Genomic DNA, 24,071 nt, shown 5'->3' on the forward strand with positions numbered 1-24,071 from the left:
TACCCTGATTCCCCAGCTATGCTGAGAAATACATTACCAAAGTCGCTGTTTTCGCCTGTCAATCAGGCTGGTCTGGTCAGGTGGGCGTGCTGACATCGCTCTTTTCTTCCCCAGCTTTCCGTTGGTGGCGTAGTGGTGTGCGCATGTCCAAGTTCCAAATTCCCTGCGCGCACGTGAAGAAACCGCGCGATCTGCGCTGTTATCCCTTTCATCGGTGGGGGCGGCCGAGATGCAAACTCGGCTTTGGGAAAATGGCCGCCGCGATCTCTGCTGCGCACGCGCGGCATCCCGCGGCCATTTTCCTGAAGCCCCGTGCAGCAGAGCACTCCATCTGCGCACGCGCGGCCCCAGGAAGATGGCCGCCCCCCACCGATGAAAGGGATAACAGCGCAGATCGCGCACTGTTTCTTCACGTTCGCGCAGGGAATTCGGAACTTGGACATGCGCACACCACTACGCCACCAACGGAAAGCTGGGGAAGAAAAGAGCGATGTCACCACGCCCACCTGACCAGACCAGCCTGATTGACAGGCGAAAACAGCGACTTTGGTAATGTATTTCTCAGCATAGGTGGGGAATCAGGGTACACTACATACACTATAGTAACACACAGCGCAGGCCCTATTTAACAGTATTTATATCTCAATCTCAAAAAACGGGGGTGACAGGTTCCCTTTAATGAATGAGCATTTTGCTTGTTTTTGTCAGGTGATCGCCGGCATATATACCCATGCAGATAATTGGGAATAGGAGTTAAAACAGGATTTTTTGGTTGCTTACTGTAAAATATGTTTCTCGGAGCCTTCATTGGAGGACACAGGAACCATGGGTGTATGCGGCTGCCACTAGGAGGCTGCCACTATGCAAATAAAAAAGTTAACTCCTCTTCTGCAGTCTACACCCCACCGACAGGAAGTAGGATATTCAGGTAGTGAAAAAGCAGTAGGAGAAGCAATATAACATAATAAACAGAGCTGTTCATCTTGGGAGGGTGCTGTGTCCCCCAGTGAAGGCTCCAAGAAACAGATTTTATGGTAAGCAACCAAAAAATCCTGTTTTCTCTATCGCCTCATTGGGGGACACAGGAACCATGGGACGTCCCAAAGCAGTCCCTGGGGAGGGACGAGCAGAAAACTCCATTCAGGATGGAGAACACCACTGCCGCCTGCAAGAGCCTTCTGCCTAGACTGGCATCTGCCGAAGCATTGGTATGGACCTTATAAAATTTGGCAAATGTGTGGAAGACCAGGTTGCCGCTTTGCAAAGATGTAGGGCGGATGCCCCATGGTGTACGGCTCAGGAGGCGCCCACTTCCCGGGTAGGGTGAGCCTTTATCCCAGGAGGAGGCACTCTGTTAACCCGGTAAGCCTCCAGAATAGCGGTTCCAATCCAGCGAGCAATCGTAGCCTTGGAGGCCGGTAGGCCTCTTCGCGCACTATCTGGAATGACAAACGGTCTGTCTTCCTAAAGGAGACGGTCCTATACAAAGATCCTCACCGCCCTGACCAGGTCTAGCCTGATCCGCAAACGCTCCAGAGAATGAGCAGGAGCAGGACAAAAGGAGGGAAGCACGATCATTGAAGTGAAAGGTCACCACCCTGGCAAGAAAAGAAGGCGGAGGCCACAAAACCACCTTATCATGTTGAAAAACCAAGATATGGGGGCGACTGGAATGAGTCGCCAACTCCAAGACGCATCTAATGGAAGTGATGGCCACCAAAAAACGCCACCTTCCCGAACGGAACAGACCGTGAGCCTGGTGGAGAGGTTCAAAGGGAGAAACCCCACTGAGCCTCCAGAATGAGATTGAGGTCCCAGGGATCCACGGGAGACCGGAACGGGGAAGCAGCATGCTTCACTACCTTGAAGAAAAGTTCTGACCTGAGAACGGGAGGTTAAAGACTTCTGAAATAGAATGGAAAGGACTGATACCTGGCCCTTTAGAAAACTAAGGGCAAGGCCAGCATCAAGTCCCACCTGGAGAAAGCCAACATGGAAGGAAGAGACAGGGTCAGTGGCGGAACGTAATGGTACTCACACTAGTCAAAATAGGCTTTCCAGGTCCAGAAATAGAACCTGGAAGACAACGACTCCCTAGCCTGGATCATGGTGCGTATCACCCGATGAGAGAAACCAGACGCTCTCAGGAATCGTGGTTTCAACAGCAACGCTGTTAAATTGAGCGACCGAGAACTCTGGTGGGAGAACGGTCCTGTGGACAGAAGATGTGGCCTGATTGGGAGCCTCCACGAACCAGAGCCTTCTGGGTCAATCCGGTGCAATCAGAGTGACAGGCACCCCCTCCGTATTGATCTTCTTCAACAGATTGGGAAGGAGAGGAAACAGATAGGGAAGTACGAATTGTGACCCAGGAATGGCTGAAGCATCGGCGTCCACTGCGAGAGGATCAAAGGATCTGGAAATTAACTGTGGAACCTTCCTAATCATTCGGAATGCAATGAGATCCACGTCCGGAGTTCCCCATCAAAGGCAAATTTGATGGAAGGCCTCCTGAAGCAGGGACCACTCTCCTGCCGCGAGGCCCTCGTGGCTGAGAGAAACAGCGGCCCAGTTGTCCATGCCGGGAAAATGCACTGCGGATATTGCCAGAACGTCGCCTCTGCCTAGAGGAGGATCTTGGATACCTCCGCCATTGCCAAGAGACTGGACGTTTGGACTCTGACTGACAGACCTCAGAGAAGTCTTTCCCAGTGACGGAGAAACAGAAGGATGGCTCTCATCTCAAGGATGTTGATCGGCAGAGAGGACTCTTGCTCCGACCAACGCCCTATACACTGACGGATGGCGAAAAACCGCACCCCAGGCGGAAAGCTTGCGTCCGTCGACACCACCTGTCAATGGGTGGGAAGAAAGGACTGGCCCTGAAGAAAAAGAGGGGATGACAGCCACCAGCTGAGAGACCATTTGACTACGGAGAGCCGAATCGGACGATAGAGAGACAGCACAGACCAGTCCCACTGAAAAAGGATGGCCTGAAGTGGTCTCGAATGGAATTGCGCAAAATGGATCGCTTCCGACGCTGCTACCATTCGTCCCAGAACCTTCATTGCTGAACGGAAGGAAGGAAGACGAGGGCCTTGCAGAGAGCGAACTCCTGGAGAATTGCTCGCCTCTCCTTGCCGCGAGGCCCTGAGAAAAAAAACCCTCAACTGACATGTGTAGAACAGCATGCCTAAGAAGACAAGGTGCTGAATCAGGACAAGGCAAGACTTTGTTCTGTTGACCAGGCACCCGAAACGAGACAGGGAGTCGAGGACGATGGGCAAACTCTCCTGGGCCTGAGAAAAAAAACAGAGCCTTGATGAGAATGTCTTCAAGGTACGGAATGAGCCCCTGAGCCTCAAAATGACCATCAATGTCGCCATGATCTTTGTGAAGACCCTGGGAACGGTCGCGAGACCGAAGGGCAGAGCGACAAACTGGAAATGATTCTTCTGCACCACGAAACGCAGGAACCTCTGGAGTGCTGGGAAAATCAGAAACATGGAGATAGGCGTCTTGATATCTGTGGAGCACAGGAATTCCAGCGGTTACATGGAAGCAATTACTGAACGGAGGGACTTCATCCTGAAATGCCGCAGGCGAACCCTTCTGTTCACTGACTTCAGATCTAGGATGGGCCGAACCACACCGCCCTTCTTCGGCACTACAAACAGGTTTGAATAGAAACCTGTGAAGCGTTCCCGCTCTGAGACGGAAACGATAACCCCCGAACTAAGTAGAGAGGGATGGACGCAAAGAAACCTGGGAACAGAGCAGGATCTTTTGGAGGGCGGGATTTGAAGAAGCGATCCCGGGGCCACGAAGCAACCCCTAACTTGTATCCTGAGGATACCACCTCCTTGACCTAGGCATTCTCCGCCGAGGCAAGCCCAAACGTCCCTGAAAAATAGAAAACGCCCGTCCAACCTGGGAGAAATGCTGGGCTCTTGACACGAGTCGTACCGAGGAAGATCTGCCGGGTCTGGACCTGGCAGACCTACCATGGGAGTTTTGGGAACGCCTGGAAGGGGTGGACTTGAAGGAAGCCCCCTTTTTTTTTTTTTTATAAACCTGGCGAGTCTGCGGTCTGTGCTGGCCAGCAGAATCTTCCGTCACCGCAAAATGGCACAAAAGGACCAAACGGAGCGGAACTGCCTTTTCAGGGGAGGCTGGCGAGGGTTGGGCTAAAGAAGGAGGTAACTCGTGCCTCTCCGTGACATTCTTAATAATTTGATCCAGATTGGATCCAAACAGACGGGCCCCCTGGAAGGGGAGGCTGGAAATGGACTTCTTTGACGACAAGTCCGCCTGCCATACCTTGAGTCAAATATTCTGCCGGATGGCCACCATATTGCTGGACGCTTTAGTTGCACAATACACAGCATCTAGGGAGGCAGATATCAAATATTTCCATGCATAGGAAATCTGGTCCGCAAGGTCGGCTATTTCCCCCAGAGGTGTTCCGGCCAGGATGTCCTTACGAAGCTGTTAGGCCCCTCTAGCTATGGCCCTTGAGACCAAGGTAGAGGCAGAGGCCCGGTACAATGCAGGAGGAACCACCTCAAAGGCTGACTTTGCCAGCAATTCTATAAATCTATTATTGGAATCCTTGAGGGATGCTGCATTAGAGAGCTGGAGGACCGTGTGGATGGGCAGTCTGGAAACTGGCGGGTCCACTGCCAGGGAAGACCAGTTAGCGGTGAGCTCAGGGGAGAAGGGATATAGGATGCCGAGACGCTTCCCTCTCTGAAAGCGTCTGGTAGGATTCACCCTTTCCCTGGCAAGTACCTCCACATATTCACTGTGTGGGGCAAAGACCTTGGAAGTTGGTTTTGACCGTCTAAACGAAACCACCTAATCTGCAGGTTCTATAGAGGTATCTGTGATGCCAAAGGTCTGGTGACCACAACAAGAAGACTCTGTACCATATCTCTCTTGTTAAAGGCCTGTACTGAATCCAAGTCTGAATCATCCTCTGAAAAACGCGACCGAGGATGCCTCACCTGACTCAGGAGAGAAGGATCTGGAAGAGGGATCTCGCCGTGCCAAACCGGAGGGCGAGGTGGAGCAGGAAAAAGACTTAGAATGACACTCCTGTCTGGATCTCTTGCAGCCTGTGTTGAAAAGGGGTCGGGCGGAGAATCCTGTGACCCACTGGCAACTGCGGAAGCTGGAAGGGACAATTTGTCAAGCACGGACACCAGGGTCTGTGACACCCTGGTGAGGTCCGCTACAGACTGCGACAGAAAGGAAAACCGCCCAGAGATAGGGGTCTCGGGCTCACCCGGGGTAGGAGGGGACTCCTGGGGGATGGGAACAGTGGAGATTCTGCAGCTCTGAGAGAGGGAAGAGGACTAACCTAAAGGGAGCCTGCCATTTCCCAGAGAGCACACAAAGTGTCTGACAGGAGTAGAGGAGGAAGAGGGAGCAGGAGGATGATAACGCTCCCCTTTAGGATTAGGCATGGTAAGCAGACCTACTAAAGAATGCCAGAAGCTGAGGGGAACAGGAGAGATGCAGAGAGGAGTGCCAGACTGCTAAGCAGTGCTACTCACAGCAGGTGTAGTATCCTGTAGTCTGCTCCCAGGCTGTAGCTGCGACAGGCATCGGGGCACAGGTCCAGGGCACCAGCAGGAAGATGGAGGCGGGGACCTGTGCCAGTGAAAACGCACGCTGGTGGGAAAGGACCCGCTCTCAGAGGTCGGAAGGGGGCGCGGGAATAGGCACTGGGTCTGGAGGAGAACGCTGCCCAGCAAGATGGCAGCAATCCCAGGCCGATTGGGCGGCTGGGAGTAGTGGGCGGAGCTAGCTGCCCTGCACAGGAATGGGTACAGACAGAGTCAGGTGGGAGAAAAGCCCGCCCGAATGTTGAGGATGGGGGCGGAGCCAGCGCTGTAACTAGGCCCGAGAAAAGCCGGGACCTAGATTTGCAGCAAGTGACCGCCAAGCATGGGGGGGGGGCGCAGAGGCCTCAAAACGCCGCGGTGGGATACCCGGTGCCCCCACTACCATCGGCAAAGGCACGGAAAGCCTCCGAAGTTAAAAACCTCTGTAAAATTACAGAACGGATGGCTTAAGGGGGGCCGCAGGTAAGAAAGAAATAAAGGATCTTTCTTCTTATCTTCTTCCTGACTTCGTCAGAACCTGGGGAGAAAAAAAAGTACCTCCCCGTCCAGCATGGATCAGACGTCCGAAATCCTGCGATGTGAGACGTCCTCATCTCCTCAGACCGACAGGCTCTGGTGAGCGAGTGGGTGGGCGACGAAGGCAGGACCAGGTCCGTATCACCTGAACACGCTTCTGTGTTAGGGGCTGGGGTCCCGCCGACTAGACGTATGAGGATACGGGGTGGCAGTACACGCCGTACTCATAGTCTCTTTGTGGGAGTACAGGTGTGACTGTTCACCCTGTATCCCTCCGTGGTACCTGAAAAGGAACAACGCACATTGAGGTAGATAAGGGTCTAATAAAAGACCCGTGTCCACCTCCTACTGACACTAAGCTAAACTGAATATCCTACTTCCTGTCGGTGGGGTGTACACTGCAGAGGAGGAGCTAACTTTTTTATCTGCATAGTGTCAGCCTCCTAGTGGCAGCAGCATACACCCATGGTTCCTGTGTCCCCCAATGAGGCGATAGAGAAAATTCTGATTTAGGACAACCAGACTATGGGAACATTTTAGGTCCAGGAAACAATACCCTTTGTTGATACCGTTTTTCAAGTGCTCATTAGTAGAGTTGGTGCGAATCGATTTGCAATATTTGCACGTCGGTAATCTGTGGTCATCATTTGGGAGCCCTGAGAACTGTCCCATCCGTGGCTCTTCTGTTGATTAGCTGTCCTGTCGCGACATCATGATACACGTTAATCGAAAAGAAGAGCCGTGGATGCTGGGAACGTAGGGGGCATTTCTCAGGACTCCCATCCAATGGCCACAGATTACTGACCCCTGGACAGAGTCTAGTGAATCCATCTGCACAAACTACCCACCAGGAGAAGTAGAAATAAAATCCTGCAACTGTACAGTTCTTACCTCGGTGCTGTTTGCAAGAACCTGGTTCTGTGGGACAAATGCAGTAAAAGGTCCGTCTCCTACTGGAGCAAAATTACTCTATGCAAAAAATGACAAAAGTCACAAATTACAATATGTTTCCTAATTGTTTACTGTCCGTTTGTATTGTGCAATAATATTACTGACCCGGAGAAGAGGCTGGAAAACATAGGATTCTGTAATATACTGAAGCACCTAGAAAATATTATATTAATATATGATTATGATAATCATGGTAAGGAAGCATAGCCATGATGTCTGCAGGGCAATTATCTGGAAAAGCCTTCCAATTTATTACTTACACATGATAACTACGTGAAAATTACACATCCCCTTAATCATTCAGGTTTAGTAGGAAAATACAGACTTCCAAGAAAAGGCTCCAAACAATATTAAAAATTTGATATGGCAACAGGAGCACGTTCCCACTTCAAAAACCCAGCAGATCTGGCTCACAGCTTGTGGTTATGTGGGGTAATCCAGGACTTTGGGCTCAAAATTATGTAATTTACTCAACACCTCATCAAATATGTCCCCTTCAATATAATTTATAGGACCTTTTCAGATAAGTAGACCCTAAAATATTGAGATATGAAACTAGAACTAAGAACCCACTCATTTTAAAGAGCTTGATAATGAAAATGAATCCTTAGGACCAGTGTTAAATTGGGTTGGCCAAGGCCCACCAGTAACATTGATTGATTCTTGGGGCCCACTGTTACATGCAAAAATAACCTGACCCTAGCACACAAATATACTTTTGTAATCATTTAATGAAACCCATAACTTTTTTATTTTCCCATAGATTGACCTGTGTGAAGGCTTATTTTTCAGTTTTTTTTTTATTTATTTGCAATTTTATTGATACGATTTTTGCGCGCATACAAGGTCTTGATTGCTTTTTATACATTTTTTTAGGGAGGTGCGATGACTGATGAATGACCACTAGGTTGTTTATTACAAGAGTTAATTCATTTTATATTTTGATCAACCGGATTTTTACAGGCATAGGTGGTAAGATGTTAAAAAGAAGGGGAATAATTACAATTTTGATTTAATTTTAATTTGTTTAAATATTTCTAAAAACATCTTTTTTTATCCTTTTTACTCACCTGGGGGAAATGTGAGCCTGCAATAATTTACTCGCTTCTCCTATATGTTGCAGTACAACAGTATTACATGATATAGAGAAAGTGATGTTTTCCTATGAAGCAAAAGGCTGGGCTTCAGATAAGTGTCTGGATGGCAGAAACGGGGGTCTTCAGCAGACCTGTAATTGGGTATTGGGGCGCCAATGGAAGCATGCACCAGCAACCCAACCATTTCACCCTTCCTGATGTGCGAGTTGTGACTTACATGTGTCATATGCCGGGTTCTGGTGTAATATGATGTTATGTGCTTATGAGTGTAATTTGAAGATCTTGGGTCACAATAAAAATCTATAACTGGGCAGTTCTAGTAATGGCATGTTACTTATGTGCGTTAGATGCCATAGGCCACTAGGTCACCAGGGTCCAGCTGGTGCTGCTACCTTTGCACACCCTATGGCTACACTACCTGCAATAAAAGGTAGACAACAACAGAACAACGGAAAAGGTGACAATCTGCCATCTAGATAAATTTGGTAGAGAACCTGAGCAATCTTTCCTGTGCAGTTGAAGCCGTCTCCAAAAAACTCTAAATAACATCTGCAGGAACGTTTTCCTGGGCCAGTGTAACTGCATATCGCATATTGCCCACATCCTCCATTATTCTGCGAAGAAAGAAAAGATGTATAAATAAAATGCGTGAGTGAATGAGATCATATTGGATAGTATATAGAGTTGGTGCAAATCGATTTGCAGGAACCCGTCTATTAGCCACGTCAGTAATCTCCTCACACTGGCATGCCAAACCAGGCATGTCACTCTCCCCAAAGAGACACGTTACCCCTAAGATCCCAGTCAGAAGCCTCACCCAGCCAAAACAAATACTTTGCATTGATGAGGGGCAACACCCCAAAACACAGTGCCTCCAAATTGAGATTCTGGTTTGGCTTTTATCCTAAGTCATATGACAAGGATCATTAAAGGGTTTATGTTGACTGTTAGGATTACTACTTCCAATAGGTGGCACTATACAGTTCGAGTCCTCTTCCTCTCTGAAGAGGCAGTTTGCATACTGTGCCTCATAGGTCTTCGTGCACAAGTGTTGTCCTATAAGGCAACCCCTTTAGGTTGAATTCAGACATCCGTATATCCCAGTCTCAGTACAGATCGCGATTCCCAGACTGACGGCGGATCTCCTGACTCGAATTCAACAGCCTCATAGGCAGATACAACATAAGGCCGCCTAGCTCGGGGCAGTGGACCTGGGGTCACTCCTGAATTTGCAGTCCTACTTGGACCATGACATACAGTTGTCTATATTTGGTCTTAGCCAGACAATCCTAGTAATAAAGCACCCTCTCCTTTTTATTACATGAAAAAGTACACGTTTTACGCAATTAAAAAAGGTAAAAAAAAATAGTAGGAAAAGTTATACAATCATAAAATTAGCCAATATATACCTATTAAAGACCCAACCATTGTGGTGGTCCCTACCCATCCATCAACAATGACATGTCCATCATTCACATAACCACTGCAGCCAATGAGCGATCATGTCTCGTGCATCCAAGTGTCACCACTGAGGACAGTGATTGATTGCAGCGGTCACATAAATGATAGATAAAGTCATCACAGCTGGGACTTGAAGATGTGACTATTGCTTAGTTTCTTACTTTATAATATATGGTCTTCAGCTCGTTTTTTTAAATCCCCAGATTTCCTTTTTAACCTGAGATCCGCTGTTAAAATGAAAGTCCATATGCAGACTTCCCAGAAGAAATAACTATTGAAAAATATTTTTTAAAAAGTTAGAGAGCCCCTAGACCTCTATAAATGCAAAAAATTATAATAAAACTCACCTTGCCGCTCTTACTTTCCTGCTTTTGCAGCACCTTCTGAGATTCCATGCAGCTTCCCCCCCGTCATTTTTTTCCTCCGACACCATATATGACGTCTTGTTCCTGCATTATCCCCTCGGCATCGGGGCTTCCATCGCCAAGTAGGCTTTTGACGTCACAACATCCATTACACAAGAGCCCCAGGCAACACGTTGTGATGTCAGAGGCGTACTCGACATTAGAAGCCCAGAGGGAAGTAGCAGGAAGCGGGCATTGCAAGGAAAAAAAGACACCAGAGGGAGTTGCGCTAAAAACTGGATGGGGAGTTGTAGTGTTAGGACACGTGAAGTCGAGGTGAATATTAGTTTTTTTCTTTTACACTACATTTATTATGCTCTGGGGTTCCCCAACATTATTTTTTTAATCATTTTCACTAATTATTACTTCCGGGAAGTCTGTACTTGGACTTGCAACACAACAGCGGCGGATGCTATTTTCTTGAATTCGCTCAAAGAAAAATCACCAAAAAATTCCGTAGTGGTAAAAATCCAAAATTTTTTACAAATTTGAGGCAAATTTCATTAGCCTTTAACTGATTCGCTCGTCTCTAGTGATAAGTAATAAGTGAATATCAAACCTCTTTGCAAATGTCGATTCCTGTACAAAGCGTTACGCCATCTCCTTTGTACCCTGGACGACAATTACAAGCAACCTGCAAAGAGCGTAAGAAGAAAAATCACGGTACATAAAAAATGTATGGTATTTAAATATTTCGGTATCATTCACAAATAAGGAAACACACAACCAGACACATCACCATTAGTACATATGGGATTTCTTCTGCACATTGATGAGATATGGAAAGAATCTTTTAGTACCATCATAAAAGATCAATAAAATAATAAAATAAATAAATAGAAAGACTATGATACTGCTTTTTCTCCTTCGCCTCATAGGGGGACACAGCCCGTGGGTGTACGCTGCTGCCAATAGGAGGCTTACACTAAGTGATGCAAAGAAAGTTAGCTCCTCCCCTGCAGTATACACCTCCTGCTGGCTCTCAGCTCCTCCCCTGCAGTATACACCCTCCTGCTGGCTCTCAGCTCCTCCCCTGCAGTATACACCCTCCTGCTGGCTCTCAGCTCCTCCCCTGCAGTATACACCCTCCTGCTGGCTCTCGGCTCCTCCCCTGCAGTATACACCCTCCTGCTGGCTCTCGGCTCCTCCCCTGCAGTATACACCCTCCTGCTGGCTCTCGGCTCCTCCCCTGCAGTATACACCCTCCTGCTGGCTCTCGGCTCCTCCCCTGCAGTATACACCCTCCTGCTGGCTCTCAGCTCCTCCCATGCAGTATACACCCTCCTGCTGGCTCTCAGCTCCTCCCCTGCAGTATACACCCTCCTGCTGGCTCTCGGCTCCTCCCCTGCAGTATACACCCTCCTGCTGGCTCTCGGCTCCTCCCCTGCAGTATACACCCTCCTGCTGGCTCTCGGCTCCTCCCCTGCAGTATACACCCTCCTGCTGGCTCTCGGCTCCTCCCCTGCAGTATACACCCTCCTGCTGGCTCTCGGCTCCTCCCCTGCAGTATACACCCTCCTGCTGGCTCTCAGCTCCTCCCCTGCAGTATACACCCTCCTGCTGGCTCTCAGCTCCTCCCCTGCAGTATACACCCTCCTGCTGGCTCTCAGCTCCTCCCCTGCAGTATACACCCTCCTGCTGGCTCTCAGCTCCTCCCCTGCAGTATACACCCTCCTGCCGGCTCTCAGCTCCTCCCCTGCAGTATACACCCTCCTGCCGGCTCTCGGCTCCTCCCCTGCAGTATACACGCTCCTGCCGGCTCTCGGCTCCTCCCCTGCAGTATACACGCTCCTGCCGGCTCTCGGCTCCTCCCCTGCAGTATACACCCTCCTGCCGGCTCTCGGCTCCTCCCCTGCAGTATACACCCTCCTGCTGGCTCTCGGCTCCTCCCCTGCAGTATACACCCTCCTGCTGGCTCTCGGCTCCTCCCCTGCAGTATACACCCTCCTGCTGGCTCTCGGCTCCTCCCCTGCAGTATACACCCTCCTGCTGGCTCTCGGCTCCTCCCCTGCAGTATACACCTCCTGCTGGCTCTCGGCTCCTCCCCTGCAGTATACACCCTCCTGCTGGCTCTCGGCTCCTCCCCTGCAGTATACACCCTCCTGCTGGCTCTCGGCTCCTCCCCTGCAGTATACACCCTCCTGCTGGCTCTCGGCTCCTCCCCTGCAGTATACACCCTCCTGCTGGCTCTCAGCTCCTCCCCTGCAGTATACACCCTCCTGCTGGCTCTCAGCTCCTCCCCTGCAGTATACACCCTCCTGCTGGCTCTCAGCTCCTCCCCTGCAGTATACACCCTCCTGCTGGCTCTCAGCTCCTCCCCTGCAGTATACACCTCCTGCTGGCTCTCAGCTCTTCCCCTGCAGTATACACCCTCCTGCTGGCTCTCGGCTCCTCCCCTGCAGTATACACCCTCCTGCTGGCTCTCAGCTCCTCCCCTGCAGTATACACCCTCCTGCTGGCTCTCAGCTCCTCCCCTGCAGTATACACCCTCCTGCTGGCTCTCAGCTCCTCCCCTGCAGTATACACCCTCCTGCTGGCTCTCAGCTCTTCCCCTGCAGTATACACCCTCCTGCTGGCTCTCAGCTCCTCCCCTGCAGTATACACCTCCTGCTGGCTCTCAGCTCCTCCCCTGCAGTATACACCTCCTGCTGGCTCTAAGCTCCTTCCCTGCAGTATACACCCTCCTGCTGACTTTCAGCTCCTCCCCTGCAGTATACACCCTCCTGCTGGCTCTCGGCTCCTCCCCTGCAGTATACACCCTCCTGCTGGCTCTCAGCTAACCAGTTCTTGCTTAGTGTCTGTAGGAGGCACATGGGTCTGGTTCACACCCCAACGTTTTTATTTTATTTTTTTACTCTTCTGTAAATTTGTATTTTTTAATTAACGGAGTGAAGGAGGCGACGGTTCCTTTCAAAGTTCCGATCTCCCCCGAATCATCAACAGGCGAGCACGGCGAGTATACCTCCCCGTACCCTCTCCTGCGACGTGGGAAGCCATGCCTGAGCTCACTTCAGGGGCGACGGTTCCTTCATGGTATCGATCTCCCCACACCAGCAGCAGGCGAGCAAATGGAGTGTCGCCTCCATGTATTCTCTCCTGGAGCCAGGCCTATTGCCGGACAACTGGCCACGGACTGAACTCCGTTGATGTACAGAGGCCCCTCTCTATGGCGTCCAAACAGCCCCCACTGTCCCACCACTATGAAAGCGGATGGCACAAGGAGGCGGACGGTTCCTCTCCACCTCCCTAACAAACGGATGATGGATTGAGGTTTATCCCTCTATCCCTGCACCGTCCACGCTGCAATACCTGACCTGTAGTCATCCGTGGCGGCTCTATGCCGGGACGCGCACCGACAGTGAGTGGATCTAGTCAGCGGTGGACCTCTGCAGCGGGATATTCACATACTCACAGGCAGTCTCAGGCTTCCCTGTGGCCCACCTCCCTGAGATAATGCTCCGGCCGGCTGCAAAAATGTAGCCCCCGGCTTAGGCCTATGTGTGGGCCGCACCCAGGAAGCGCACTATGGCGCCCTAAGATGGCTCTGCCCGCTTTTCTGGCGCTTCTCGCCTGGCACGGAAGCGCTCAATTTTCTCGGCCACTGCAACGCCCCTCACTTGTACCGCTGGTATCACTCCCGCCGGATGCAGAAATTTAGGCCCCGGCTTGGGCCTAGTCATGGAAGTCTCGAGGCTCCACCCACATCGTACCTGTGGCTCCGCCCCCCAATTTGGCGCTTCTCGCTCTCTGCGAGATTTTATCACCTCTGCAGTGGCCATCTTGGTACACGCGGCCAGCTCACACAGGGGCGACGACTTTGTATTAAAGAGGCACAACGACTCTGCAATGGCATGATAAAGGCATGACCCTGGTATTAAAGGCACATGACCAGTATTCCCTGGTCTTAAAGGCACAGGTCCAGCATTCCCTGGTCTTAAAGGCACGTGACCAGTATTCCCTGGTCGCTTTTTTTCATAATATGAGAATATAAGTTATTAATGATAAAGTTCATTCATGGGACACAAACGTTACTAAAATAATAAAAATAATAACAATGCAATATTCATTTAAAAACAATATTGTCCTAAATTTACAAAAAAAACAAAACATACAACAAATGAATATTTCTACAAAAACATTTAGATAATTATCAGTAAATTTAAGGATGGATATTTACCATGTTCGGCCCAGTTTTGATACATTCTGCATTGTAATGACAGCCACCATTATTTTTCAGGCATGCATTAATTTCTATATTAAAATGGGGGAAAAAAGGCAAAATAGTTATGTTACAAAAAAACAACAGATTATGCTCTCCTATCTAGTAGTGTAGGACAATAAAGCCACCACCATGGTGGTTCATTTGTCCGTCACAATCCACTTAAAAAAGCACTCCTCCTCCTCCCATCAAAGTTTTCATCCTCTTACTATATTGGAGTCATTACGGTATATTATACAGCACTGTGTACTTACAATTGCTCAATTTCCCTTTCTACCCTGATAATTCTTCTCTTTTCTCTGCTCTATTTAGAAACAGGAAGTCTCTTGTCCCCGCATTTATCATTTTCCTCTGTAACTTCTGACCCAGCTGCTTCCCCCTGCCATAGACTTTTGCAGTGACTCATGACTCATACAGGAAAAATTGACCTCCTGTTTCTACATAGAGCTTAGAAAGAATCAGCTAGTCAGTTTTTAATTACATGATGTAATAGACCTAATGGAAAAGAGAAGAATTATCTGGATAGAAAGGCAAAATAAGCAATTGTAAGTACACAAGTATAATATAACTGCAATATATTAGAGGCTTCATAAGAAAATAAATAAAACTACATTTACCTAAGCTATATGTGTCCTATTGCACTTTAGGACCTCCCCAGTATAAGAAGACATGTTTCTATATCATGTATAATATATCAAACTTATTTACATGCTAAGACCACAAACATTACTATTATTATAGCGCCATTTATTCCATAGCACTTTACATGTGGGGAGGGGTATGCATAATAAAAATCAAGTAAAAGAATCTTAATCCATACAAGTCACGACTGGTACAGGAGGAGAGAAGACCCTGCCCGCGAGGGCTCACAATCTACAAAGATGACCAAGAAGAAGAATCTAAATCTGTGTCTCTCACCAAAACAGATGACCCCATCTCCATTGTAGCCATCAATACAGGTACAACGCGCCTGTCCCAAGGCAGCTCTAGAGCAGTTTGCGTACTTTGAGCATCCCCCATTGTTCACGGTGCAGGGATCTACTTCTGAAATCACAAGAAAAGCATCATGTGCTACACTGAAATAGTCATAAATGGCATAAAAAATAGAGCAATATCCGAGCCTGGTCCAGACAAACCAAACTCGCCCATTCAGGTGATTGAGTCCAAAAAAACCTAGAAGCAAAAGGATTCTATCAGAGTTCTTTCTGCTTGCTAGAACGATGCTTGGGAAACATCTATTTTACTTTTGCATATGAGAAAAACTGGTCCATAGGTGCAGATGGTTTTGACCTAATTCATGTTATTGTCCTGCTCTGGTTCATTGTGATAGTTACTATGATGCCACTTTAGGATGAGATATTTTTTATTGACCATTATATGTCAGTTATTAACTAGTCACCTGAATAGTCAGGTTGGTGGATTATAATACAGAGCTCTGATCATACCTGTGCAATGTGATTGTACCTGTGAAATGTACTCATTGCTGTACCAATGAGATCATACCTGTACCAATGTGAACATACCTGCGCCCCGCAAACATGCCTGCGCCCCGCAAACATGCCTGCGCCCCGCAAACATACCTGCGCCCCGCAAACATACCTGCGCCCCGCAAACATACCTGCGCCCCGCAAACATACCTGCGCCCCGCAAACATACCTGCGCCCCGCAAACATACCTGCGCCCCGCAAACATACCTGCGCCCCGCAAACATACCTGCGCCCCGCAAACATACCTGCGCCCCGCAAACATGCCTGCGCCCCGCAAACATGCCTGCGCCCCGCAAACATGCCTGCGCCCCGCAAACATACCTGCGCCCCGCAAACATACCTGCGCCCCGCAAACATACCTGCGCCCCGCAAACATACCTGCGCCCCGCAAACATACCTGCGCCCCGCAAACATACCTGCGCCCCGCAAACATACCTGCGCCTTGCGAACATACCTGCGCCCCGCGAACATACCTGCACCTCGCAAACATACAGTTAGGGCCAGAAATATTTGGACAGTGACACAATTTTCGCGAGTTGGGCTCTGCATGCCACCAGTGGCGTAGGAAGGGGGGTGCGGGGGGGGCGGTCCGCCCCGGGCGGCACAATGCAGGGGGCGGCCGGCGCTGCAGAAGAAAAAAAAAAAAAAAAAAAAAAAAAAAGACGCCCCTTTAAATCTTCGGGCGGCGCCGTCCGCCGCCACGACCAGGGCCAGCTCCCCCCACCCCCGGGTCCCGCCCCCGCCCCCGCCCCCCGCTCTATACTCACCTCTCCTGGTTCCTGCGGCGCCGGCAGCTGCAGCGTCCTCTGACTCTGCGACGTCTCAGAGCAGAGGGCGCGATGACGTCACTACTGTGCGCGCCGCTCTGCCTCTCTGTCCTGAGCGTCGCAGAGCCGGAGAGACGCTGACTGCACCAGACCTGCGCTAGGAACGGGAGAGGTGAGGATTTTACTTTTTTTTTTTTCTTTATGTCTGACTGTCTGGGGCTGGGGCAATGCTGGACACACTGGGGCAATACTGGAGACCATGGGGCAGATTGCTGGACACACTGGGGCAGTACTGGAGACCATGGGGCAGAATGCTGGACACACTGGGGCAGTACAGGAGACTATGGGGCAGATTGCTGGACACACTGGGGCAATACAGGAGACCATGGGGCAGATTGCTGGACACACTGGGGCAATACATGAGACCATGGGGCAGATTGCTGGACACACTGGGGCAATACAGGAGACTATGGGGCAGATTGCTGGACACACTGGGGCAATACTGGAGACCATGGGGCAGATTGCTGGACACACTGGGGCAATACTGGAGACCATGGGGCAGATTGCTGGACACACTGGGGCAGTACTGGAGACCATGGGGCAGAATGCTGGACACACTGGGGCAGTACAGGAGACTATGGGGCAGATTGCTGGACACACTGGGGCAATACTGGAGACCATGGGGCAGATTGCTGGACACACTGGGGCAATACTGGAGACCATGGGGCAGATTGCTGGACACACTGGGGCAGTACTGGAGACCATGGGGCAGAATGCTGGACACACTGGGGCAGTACAGGAGACTATGGGGCAGATTGCTGGACACACTGGGGCAATACAGGAGACCATGGGGCAGATTGCTGGACACACTGGGGCAATACATGAGACCATGGGGCAGATTGCTGGACACACTGGGGCAATACAGGAGACTATGGGGCAGATTGCTGGACACACTGGGGCAATACTGGAGACCATGGGGCAGATTGCTGGACACACTGGGGCAATACAGGAGACCATGTGGCAGAATGCTGGACACACTGGGGCAATACAGGAGACCATGGGGCAGAATGCTGGACACACTGGGGAAATACAGGAGACCATGGGGCAGAATGCTGGACACACTGGGGAAATACAGGAGACCATGGGGCAGAATGCTGGACACACTGGGGAAATACTGGAGACCATGGGGCAGAATGCTGGACACACTGGGGCAATACAGGAGACCATGGGGCAGATTTCAGGACACATTGAGGCAATGCTGGAGACCCTGGGGCAGACTTCTGGACATACTGGGGCAATACTGGAGACCATGGGGCAGATTGCTGGACACACCGGGGCAATACTGGAGACCATGGGGCAGAATGCTGGACACACTGGGGCAATACAGGAGACTATGGGGCAGATTGCTGGACACACTGAATACTGGAGACCATGGGGCAGATTTCAGGACACATTGAGGCAATGCTGGAGACCCTGGGCAGACTTCTGGACATACTGGGGCAATACTGGAGACCATGGGGCAGATTGCTGGACACACCGGGGCAATACTGGAGACCATAGGGCAGAATGCTGGACACACTGGGGCAATACAGGAGACCATGGGGCAGATTGCTGGATACACCGGGGCAATACTGGAGACCATGGGGCAGAATGCTGGACACACTGGGGCAATACAAGAGACCATGGGGCAGATTGCTGGACACACTGGGGCAATACTGGAGACCCTGGGGCAGATTTCTGGACACATTGAGGCAATGCTGGAGACCCTGGGGCAGACTTCTGGACACACTGGGGCAATGCTGGACACTGGGGCAGATTGCTGGACACACTGGGGGTAATATGCTGGACACACTGGGGGTAATATGCTGGACACACTGGGGCAGACTGCTGGACACACTGGGGAAAGGCTGGACACTGGGGCAGATTGCTGGACACACTGGGGGCAGTGCTGGACATACTGGGGCAGATTGCTGGACACACTGGGGGTAATATGCTGGACACACTGGGGGCAGGACTTGAGGCATGGGCAGAATGTAGATACGGGGCATGATTGGAGACACGGGGCAGGATTGGATCATGGGGCAGGACGGATACGATGGAGACTGGTGGGGCAGGATGGGGAGATCATATGGGGTAGAATGGATACTCATGAGGGCAGGATGCGAGAACATATGGCTGGAGCCAGGAATGAGAAACGGGGCCAGGGTAGGGAATATTATTACCATAGGGGCTAATTAAGGGATATTATTACTGCAGTGATGTATTTATTTTATTTTTTGAGTATACTGTTTTAAATGGGGGGGCGGTCCTGTTACTGTGCAGAGTGACACTATATCACCTTTTTTTCTTCATGTGGTGTAATGTAGAAGTTGTGAAAAATTAAGTAATGTGTTCTGCAAGCGGAGCTCGAGATAACTGTGTTATTTCCTGCAGAAACGAGTCCTGGCTGGAAGGAATGATGGCGGTCTGTGCTGGCTGAAAGATGAAGGACTTCACCTAGAGACGTCACTGGTGAGTCAGTGTTACCTATACACTGACACTATACACTGTATACTATATAGAGGTCCTGTGTATAATGTCACCAGTGATCTCTGTATTACCTCTACACAGACACTGCATACTAAGTACAGATCTCCTGTGAATACTGGCACTTATGGTGATAGTATTGTGGTTTTTTTTTTATTACTGATCAGTATTGTAGTATTCAGTCACTATGTGGTGGTAATATGTGGTCTGGAAATGGTGTTGTGGTATTTGTCCCTTGTATGTAGTATTATTCGGTCACTATGTGGCCTGGTCATGGTGTGGTGGTATTAAGTCACAGGTGTGGCATGTGGGGGTGACACCATTAGGCCCAGTTTAAGTTCTACAAAACAGGAAAACCGTTTTTGGTAACCTTTGTGTGTATTGAGCCGGGGGGGGGGGGGGGGGGGGCGCCAAACTCGGGAACAGCCCCGGGCGGCAAAAGCTCTAGCTACGCCTCTGCATGCCACCACATTGGATTTGAAATGAAACCTCTACAACAGAATTCAAGTGCAGATTGTAACGTTTAATTTGAAGGGTTGAACAAAAATATCTGATAGAAAATGTAGGAATTGTACACATTTCTTTACAAACACTCCACATTTTAGGAGGTCAAAAGTAATTGGACAAATAAACATAACCCAAACAAAATATTTTTATTTTCAATATTTTGTTGCAAATCCTTTGGAGGCAATCACTGCCTTAAGTCTGGAACCCATGGACATCACCAAACGCTGGGTTTCCTCCTTCTTAATGCTTTGCCAGGCCTTTACAGCCGCAGCCTTCAGGTCTTGCTTGTTTGTGGGTCTTTCCGTCTTAAGTCTGGATTTGAGCAAGTGAAATGCATGCTCAATTGGGTTTAGATCTGGAGATTGACTTGTCCATTGCAGAATGTTCCACTTTTTGGCACTCATGAACTCCTGGGTAGCTTTGGCTGTATGCTTGGGGTCATTGTCCATCTGTACTATGAAGCGCCGTCCAATCAACTTTGCAGCATTTGGCTGAATCTGGGCTGAAAGTATATCCCGGTACACTTCAGAATTCATCCGGCTACTCTTGTCTGCTCTTATGTCATCAATAAACACAAGTGACCCAGTGCCATTGAAAGCCATGCATGCCCATGCCATCACGTTGCCTCCACCATGTTTTACAGAGGATGTGGTGTGCCTTGGATCATGTGCCGTTCCCTTTCTTCTCCAAACTTTTTTCTTCCCATCATTCTGGTACAGGTTGATCTTTGTCTCATCTGTCCATAGAATACTTTTCCAGAACTGAGCTGGCTTCTTGAGGTGTTTTTCTGCAAATTTAACTCTGGCCTGTCTATTTTTGTTATTGATGAATGGTTTGCATCTAGATGTGAACCCTTTGTATTTACTGTCATGGAGTCTTCTCTTTACTGTTGACTTAGAGACAGATACACCTACTTCACTGAGAGTGTTCTGGACTTCAGTTGATGTTGTGAACGGGTTCTTCTTCACCAAATTAAGTATGCGGCGATCATCCACCACTGTTGTCATCCGTGGACGCCCAGGCCTTTTTGAGTTCCCAAGCTCACCAGTCAATTCCTTTTTTCTCAGAATGTACCCAACTGTTGATTTTGCTACTCCAAGCATGTCTGCTATCTCTCTGATGGATTTTTTCTTTTTTTTTCAGCCTCAGGATGTTCTGCTTCACCTCAATTGAGAGTTCCTTTGACCGCATGTTGTCTGCTCACAGCAACAGCTTCCAAATGCAAAACCACACACCTGGAATCCACCCCTGACCTTTTAACTACTTCATTGATTACAGGTTAACGAGGGAGACGCCTTCAGAGTTAATTGCAGCCCTTAGAGTCCATTGTCCAATTACTTTTGGTCCCTTGAAAAAGAGGACGCTATGCATTACAGAGCTATGATTCCTAAACCCTTTCTCCGATTTGGATGTGGAAACTATCATATTGCAGCTGGGAGTGTGCACTTTCAGCCCATATTATATATATAATTGTATTTCTGAACATGTTTTTGTAAACAGCTAAAATAACAAAACTTGTGTCACTGTCCAAATATTTCTGGCCCTAACTGTACCTGCACCTCGCAAACATACCTGCGCCCCGCAAACATACCTGCGCCTTGCGAACATACCTGCGCCTCGCGAACATACCTGCACCCTGCGAACATACCTGCGCCCTGCGAACATACCTGCAAAAATACCTACGCCCTGCGAACATACCTGCGCCTTGTGAACATACCTGCGCCCTGCGAACATACCTGCGCCCTGCGAACATACCTGCGCCCTGCGAACATACCTGCGAACATACCTGCGCCCTGCGAACATACCTGCGCCTTGCGAACATACCTGCGCCCTGCGAACATACCTGCGCCCTGCGAACATACTTGCGCCTTGCGAACATACCTGCGCCCTGCGAACATACCTGCGCCTTGTGAACATACCTGCGAAAATACCTATGCCCTGCGAACATACCTGCGCCTTGCGAACATACATGCGCCTTGTCAACATACCTGCACCTGCGAACATATCTGCGAACATACCTGCGAAAATACCTGCGCCCTGTGAACATACCTGCGAAAATACCTATGCCTTGCGAACATACCTGCGCCTTGTCAACATACCTGCACCTGCGAACATACCTGCGAAAATACCTGCGCCCTGCGAACATACCTGCGCCCTGCGAACATACCAATGCACTGTGAACATACCTGTACAATGTGTCCCATTTCCTGCAAAACCAGCAAGGCACGAGCATTTTGCAGTTGAGTTTGTAGTATTTGGAATGCAGCTGTTAAAAAAAAAAGATAATTCCTTACTAAAATCTTGAAGCAAGGATGTGATCAGTTAATATGGCAATGATTAATGATCAGCAGTATAGCCTAAAGAAAGCCTGTTGAGGGTGCAGCCTCAAACTACTAAATACCTTTGTGGGTAATGATTTCACGCTGCAGGTATCTACATATCTGATATAAGTGCGGTATTTATATGTACAGTCATATAGATCTATTTATACAATATTATCCCCTTTCCGCCGGAGCCAATATTAATTTTTATTTTCCCTTTTTCCAAGAACCATAGCTTTTTCCCATCGACATAGCCATGAGATTAATTGTAGTTTTGAATGACAACATTGACTTTACCATATAACGTTCTGAATATGGGGAAACATTCCAAGTGTTTTGAAATAAAGTGAAGTAAAAAAATAAATACGGTATAAATTATAGAAATTGCCATTGTTTGGTTTTGTTTATATGGGGTTCAATGTGCAGAAAAAAATGACCAACAACATGATTTTAAAGGTTAGTAAAATTACAGCAATAATAAACTCGCACAGAATTATTATTATTTTTTTAAATGGTAATTTTTTGGGGGAAAATTTTAAAAAAATGTGGCTTTCTGAGACCTATAACCTTTCTATTGGTGGACCTGTGTGGGGGCTTGTAATTTTGCATGGCAAGCTTACATTTTTATTTCAACTGCATTTTTTTTAGGGAGGGTTTGGCGACTGAAGAACTGTAATTATGTACTGTAGTTTCATTTGGTTTTCACTTTACAGCATTCATTGTGCAGGTTAATTCATTTTACACATTGATAGATGAGTAATAAATACATTTATCAATATTTAAAAAAAAAACTGAGAAAAAAGGTAGTGAACTTTTCAATTTAGTAAAATATTTATTTTTATTTATTTTTAATTAATTTTTCCTTTTTTTTTAGTTTCTTTTGGGGTATTCAACCTGCAATTGTTTGATTGCTAGTATTTCATTATGTAGAGAAAATGATGTTCTAATATGAAGCCCAGCTCCAGTTTTACAGGAGGACTAAGATGACAGTTATGGGGGCTATCAGGAGGCCTCCAAATATCCTGCTAATACATCGATAACCCATGATTGTGTCACAGGGGGGCTGATAGAAGTCAGAGCATGTGTGCACCGGCATCATCTGTCGGTGAGTGCCGCTGCATTTAAATAAACAGCAGCACTCGGACCTTGTTTCTGGTACGAGCAGATGCTGGATGTGCTGCACAGCCGACGTCTCCCGGGCATGGTGCACCTTTCTGAGCCTGATCCATACATTTGGGCCAGAATTAGAACATACTATGATTTCCTACATTCAAAAGGGGTTAAAATGTTGTTACACTTCTGCACCATCCCTGTACCTGCCGATTCCCAATAGCTCATGTGCGGCAAGCACCAATAACACACAGTTTCCAGTACTGGTACACGCTTTTATCATTACCTACTTACTTGGCATAAATGCTGCAGCTGCCATTGCACAAATCTGTTTTGAGATCTAAAAAGCAAATAAAGAATTAATATCAACATATAACATTTCAAGTAAGGAACAATGAGTGGATAAAATGCAGATTCATGAATGCAGAAAAAAAACTATTCACTAATATATTCCTAACATCAGAACTGCTGCCTTTAACAATAACAAACTATGAAGAAAATACAGAGATTTTTTCTTTGCAATCCTACTCCAGTTTCCCTGCAAGGAATACAAATACACGTATATTAGGACATTTCTATTCAGGCGACATCCTGATATACAAGCATAGGTTTACAAACCCTAACATTTTGAAGCTACAGAGATTTTGTCATGGGGATACTGTGGAAGGGCCAGAAGAGACCACCGTCTGGTTAAATAAACTCCTGCCCTGATTAGAACTGCTTTACCATCCTATTAAACAGTGCAGGTTTTTGTTGCTCTGTCATTGCAAAGTTTATTCAGTTGAGTTGATGTCCTGGAGTTCTACATCCCGAATTGTCTCAGCTGTTCTGTGTTGGCCACTCCCCTCTGGTATATATGCTCAACACTGGTATTTGGGAATTGCCAGTGATAGTTCACACTTCCTGGTTTGGTGATGAAGGAGAAGTTCAGTGTTTGGAGTAGGTGGGCGGAGAGTTTTTCAGGAGATTGCTGTATGGAATTGGTTTTCAATCTTATCCTCATCCTTTGCCATTTGGTTTATCCTTCCTATTTCTCCCGTTTCACATTCTGTAGTTGTGCGAGTGTTTTTGTAGG

General features: G+C 48.4%; 1 protein-coding gene across 1 annotated transcript in view; it reads right to left on the reverse strand.

Annotated features, from left to right (window-relative positions):
• STAB1 (stabilin 1) overlaps positions 1-24,071 on the reverse strand; it is a 194,501-nt gene that overhangs the window by 75,045 nt on the left and 95,385 nt on the right. Inside the window, exons 39-46 of the mRNA XM_069736838.1 lie at positions 23,291-23,336; positions 21,752-21,831; positions 15,197-15,322; positions 14,237-14,310; positions 10,619-10,693; positions 8,689-8,808; positions 7,203-7,250; positions 7,038-7,115 (exon numbers count right to left, since the gene is read on the reverse strand). Of these exons, the coding sequence (XP_069592939.1) occupies positions 7,038-7,115; positions 7,203-7,250; positions 8,689-8,808; positions 10,619-10,693; positions 14,237-14,310; positions 15,197-15,322; positions 21,752-21,831; positions 23,291-23,336 (647 nt within the window). The remainder of the gene's footprint in view (positions 1-7,037; positions 7,116-7,202; positions 7,251-8,688; positions 8,809-10,618; positions 10,694-14,236; positions 14,311-15,196; positions 15,323-21,751; positions 21,832-23,290; positions 23,337-24,071) is intronic.

Source organism: Ranitomeya imitator, chromosome 8 (assembly GCF_032444005.1).
Source record: "Ranitomeya imitator isolate aRanImi1 chromosome 8, aRanImi1.pri, whole genome shotgun sequence".
NCBI classification, from domain to species: domain Eukaryota; kingdom Metazoa; phylum Chordata; class Amphibia; order Anura; family Dendrobatidae; genus Ranitomeya; species Ranitomeya imitator.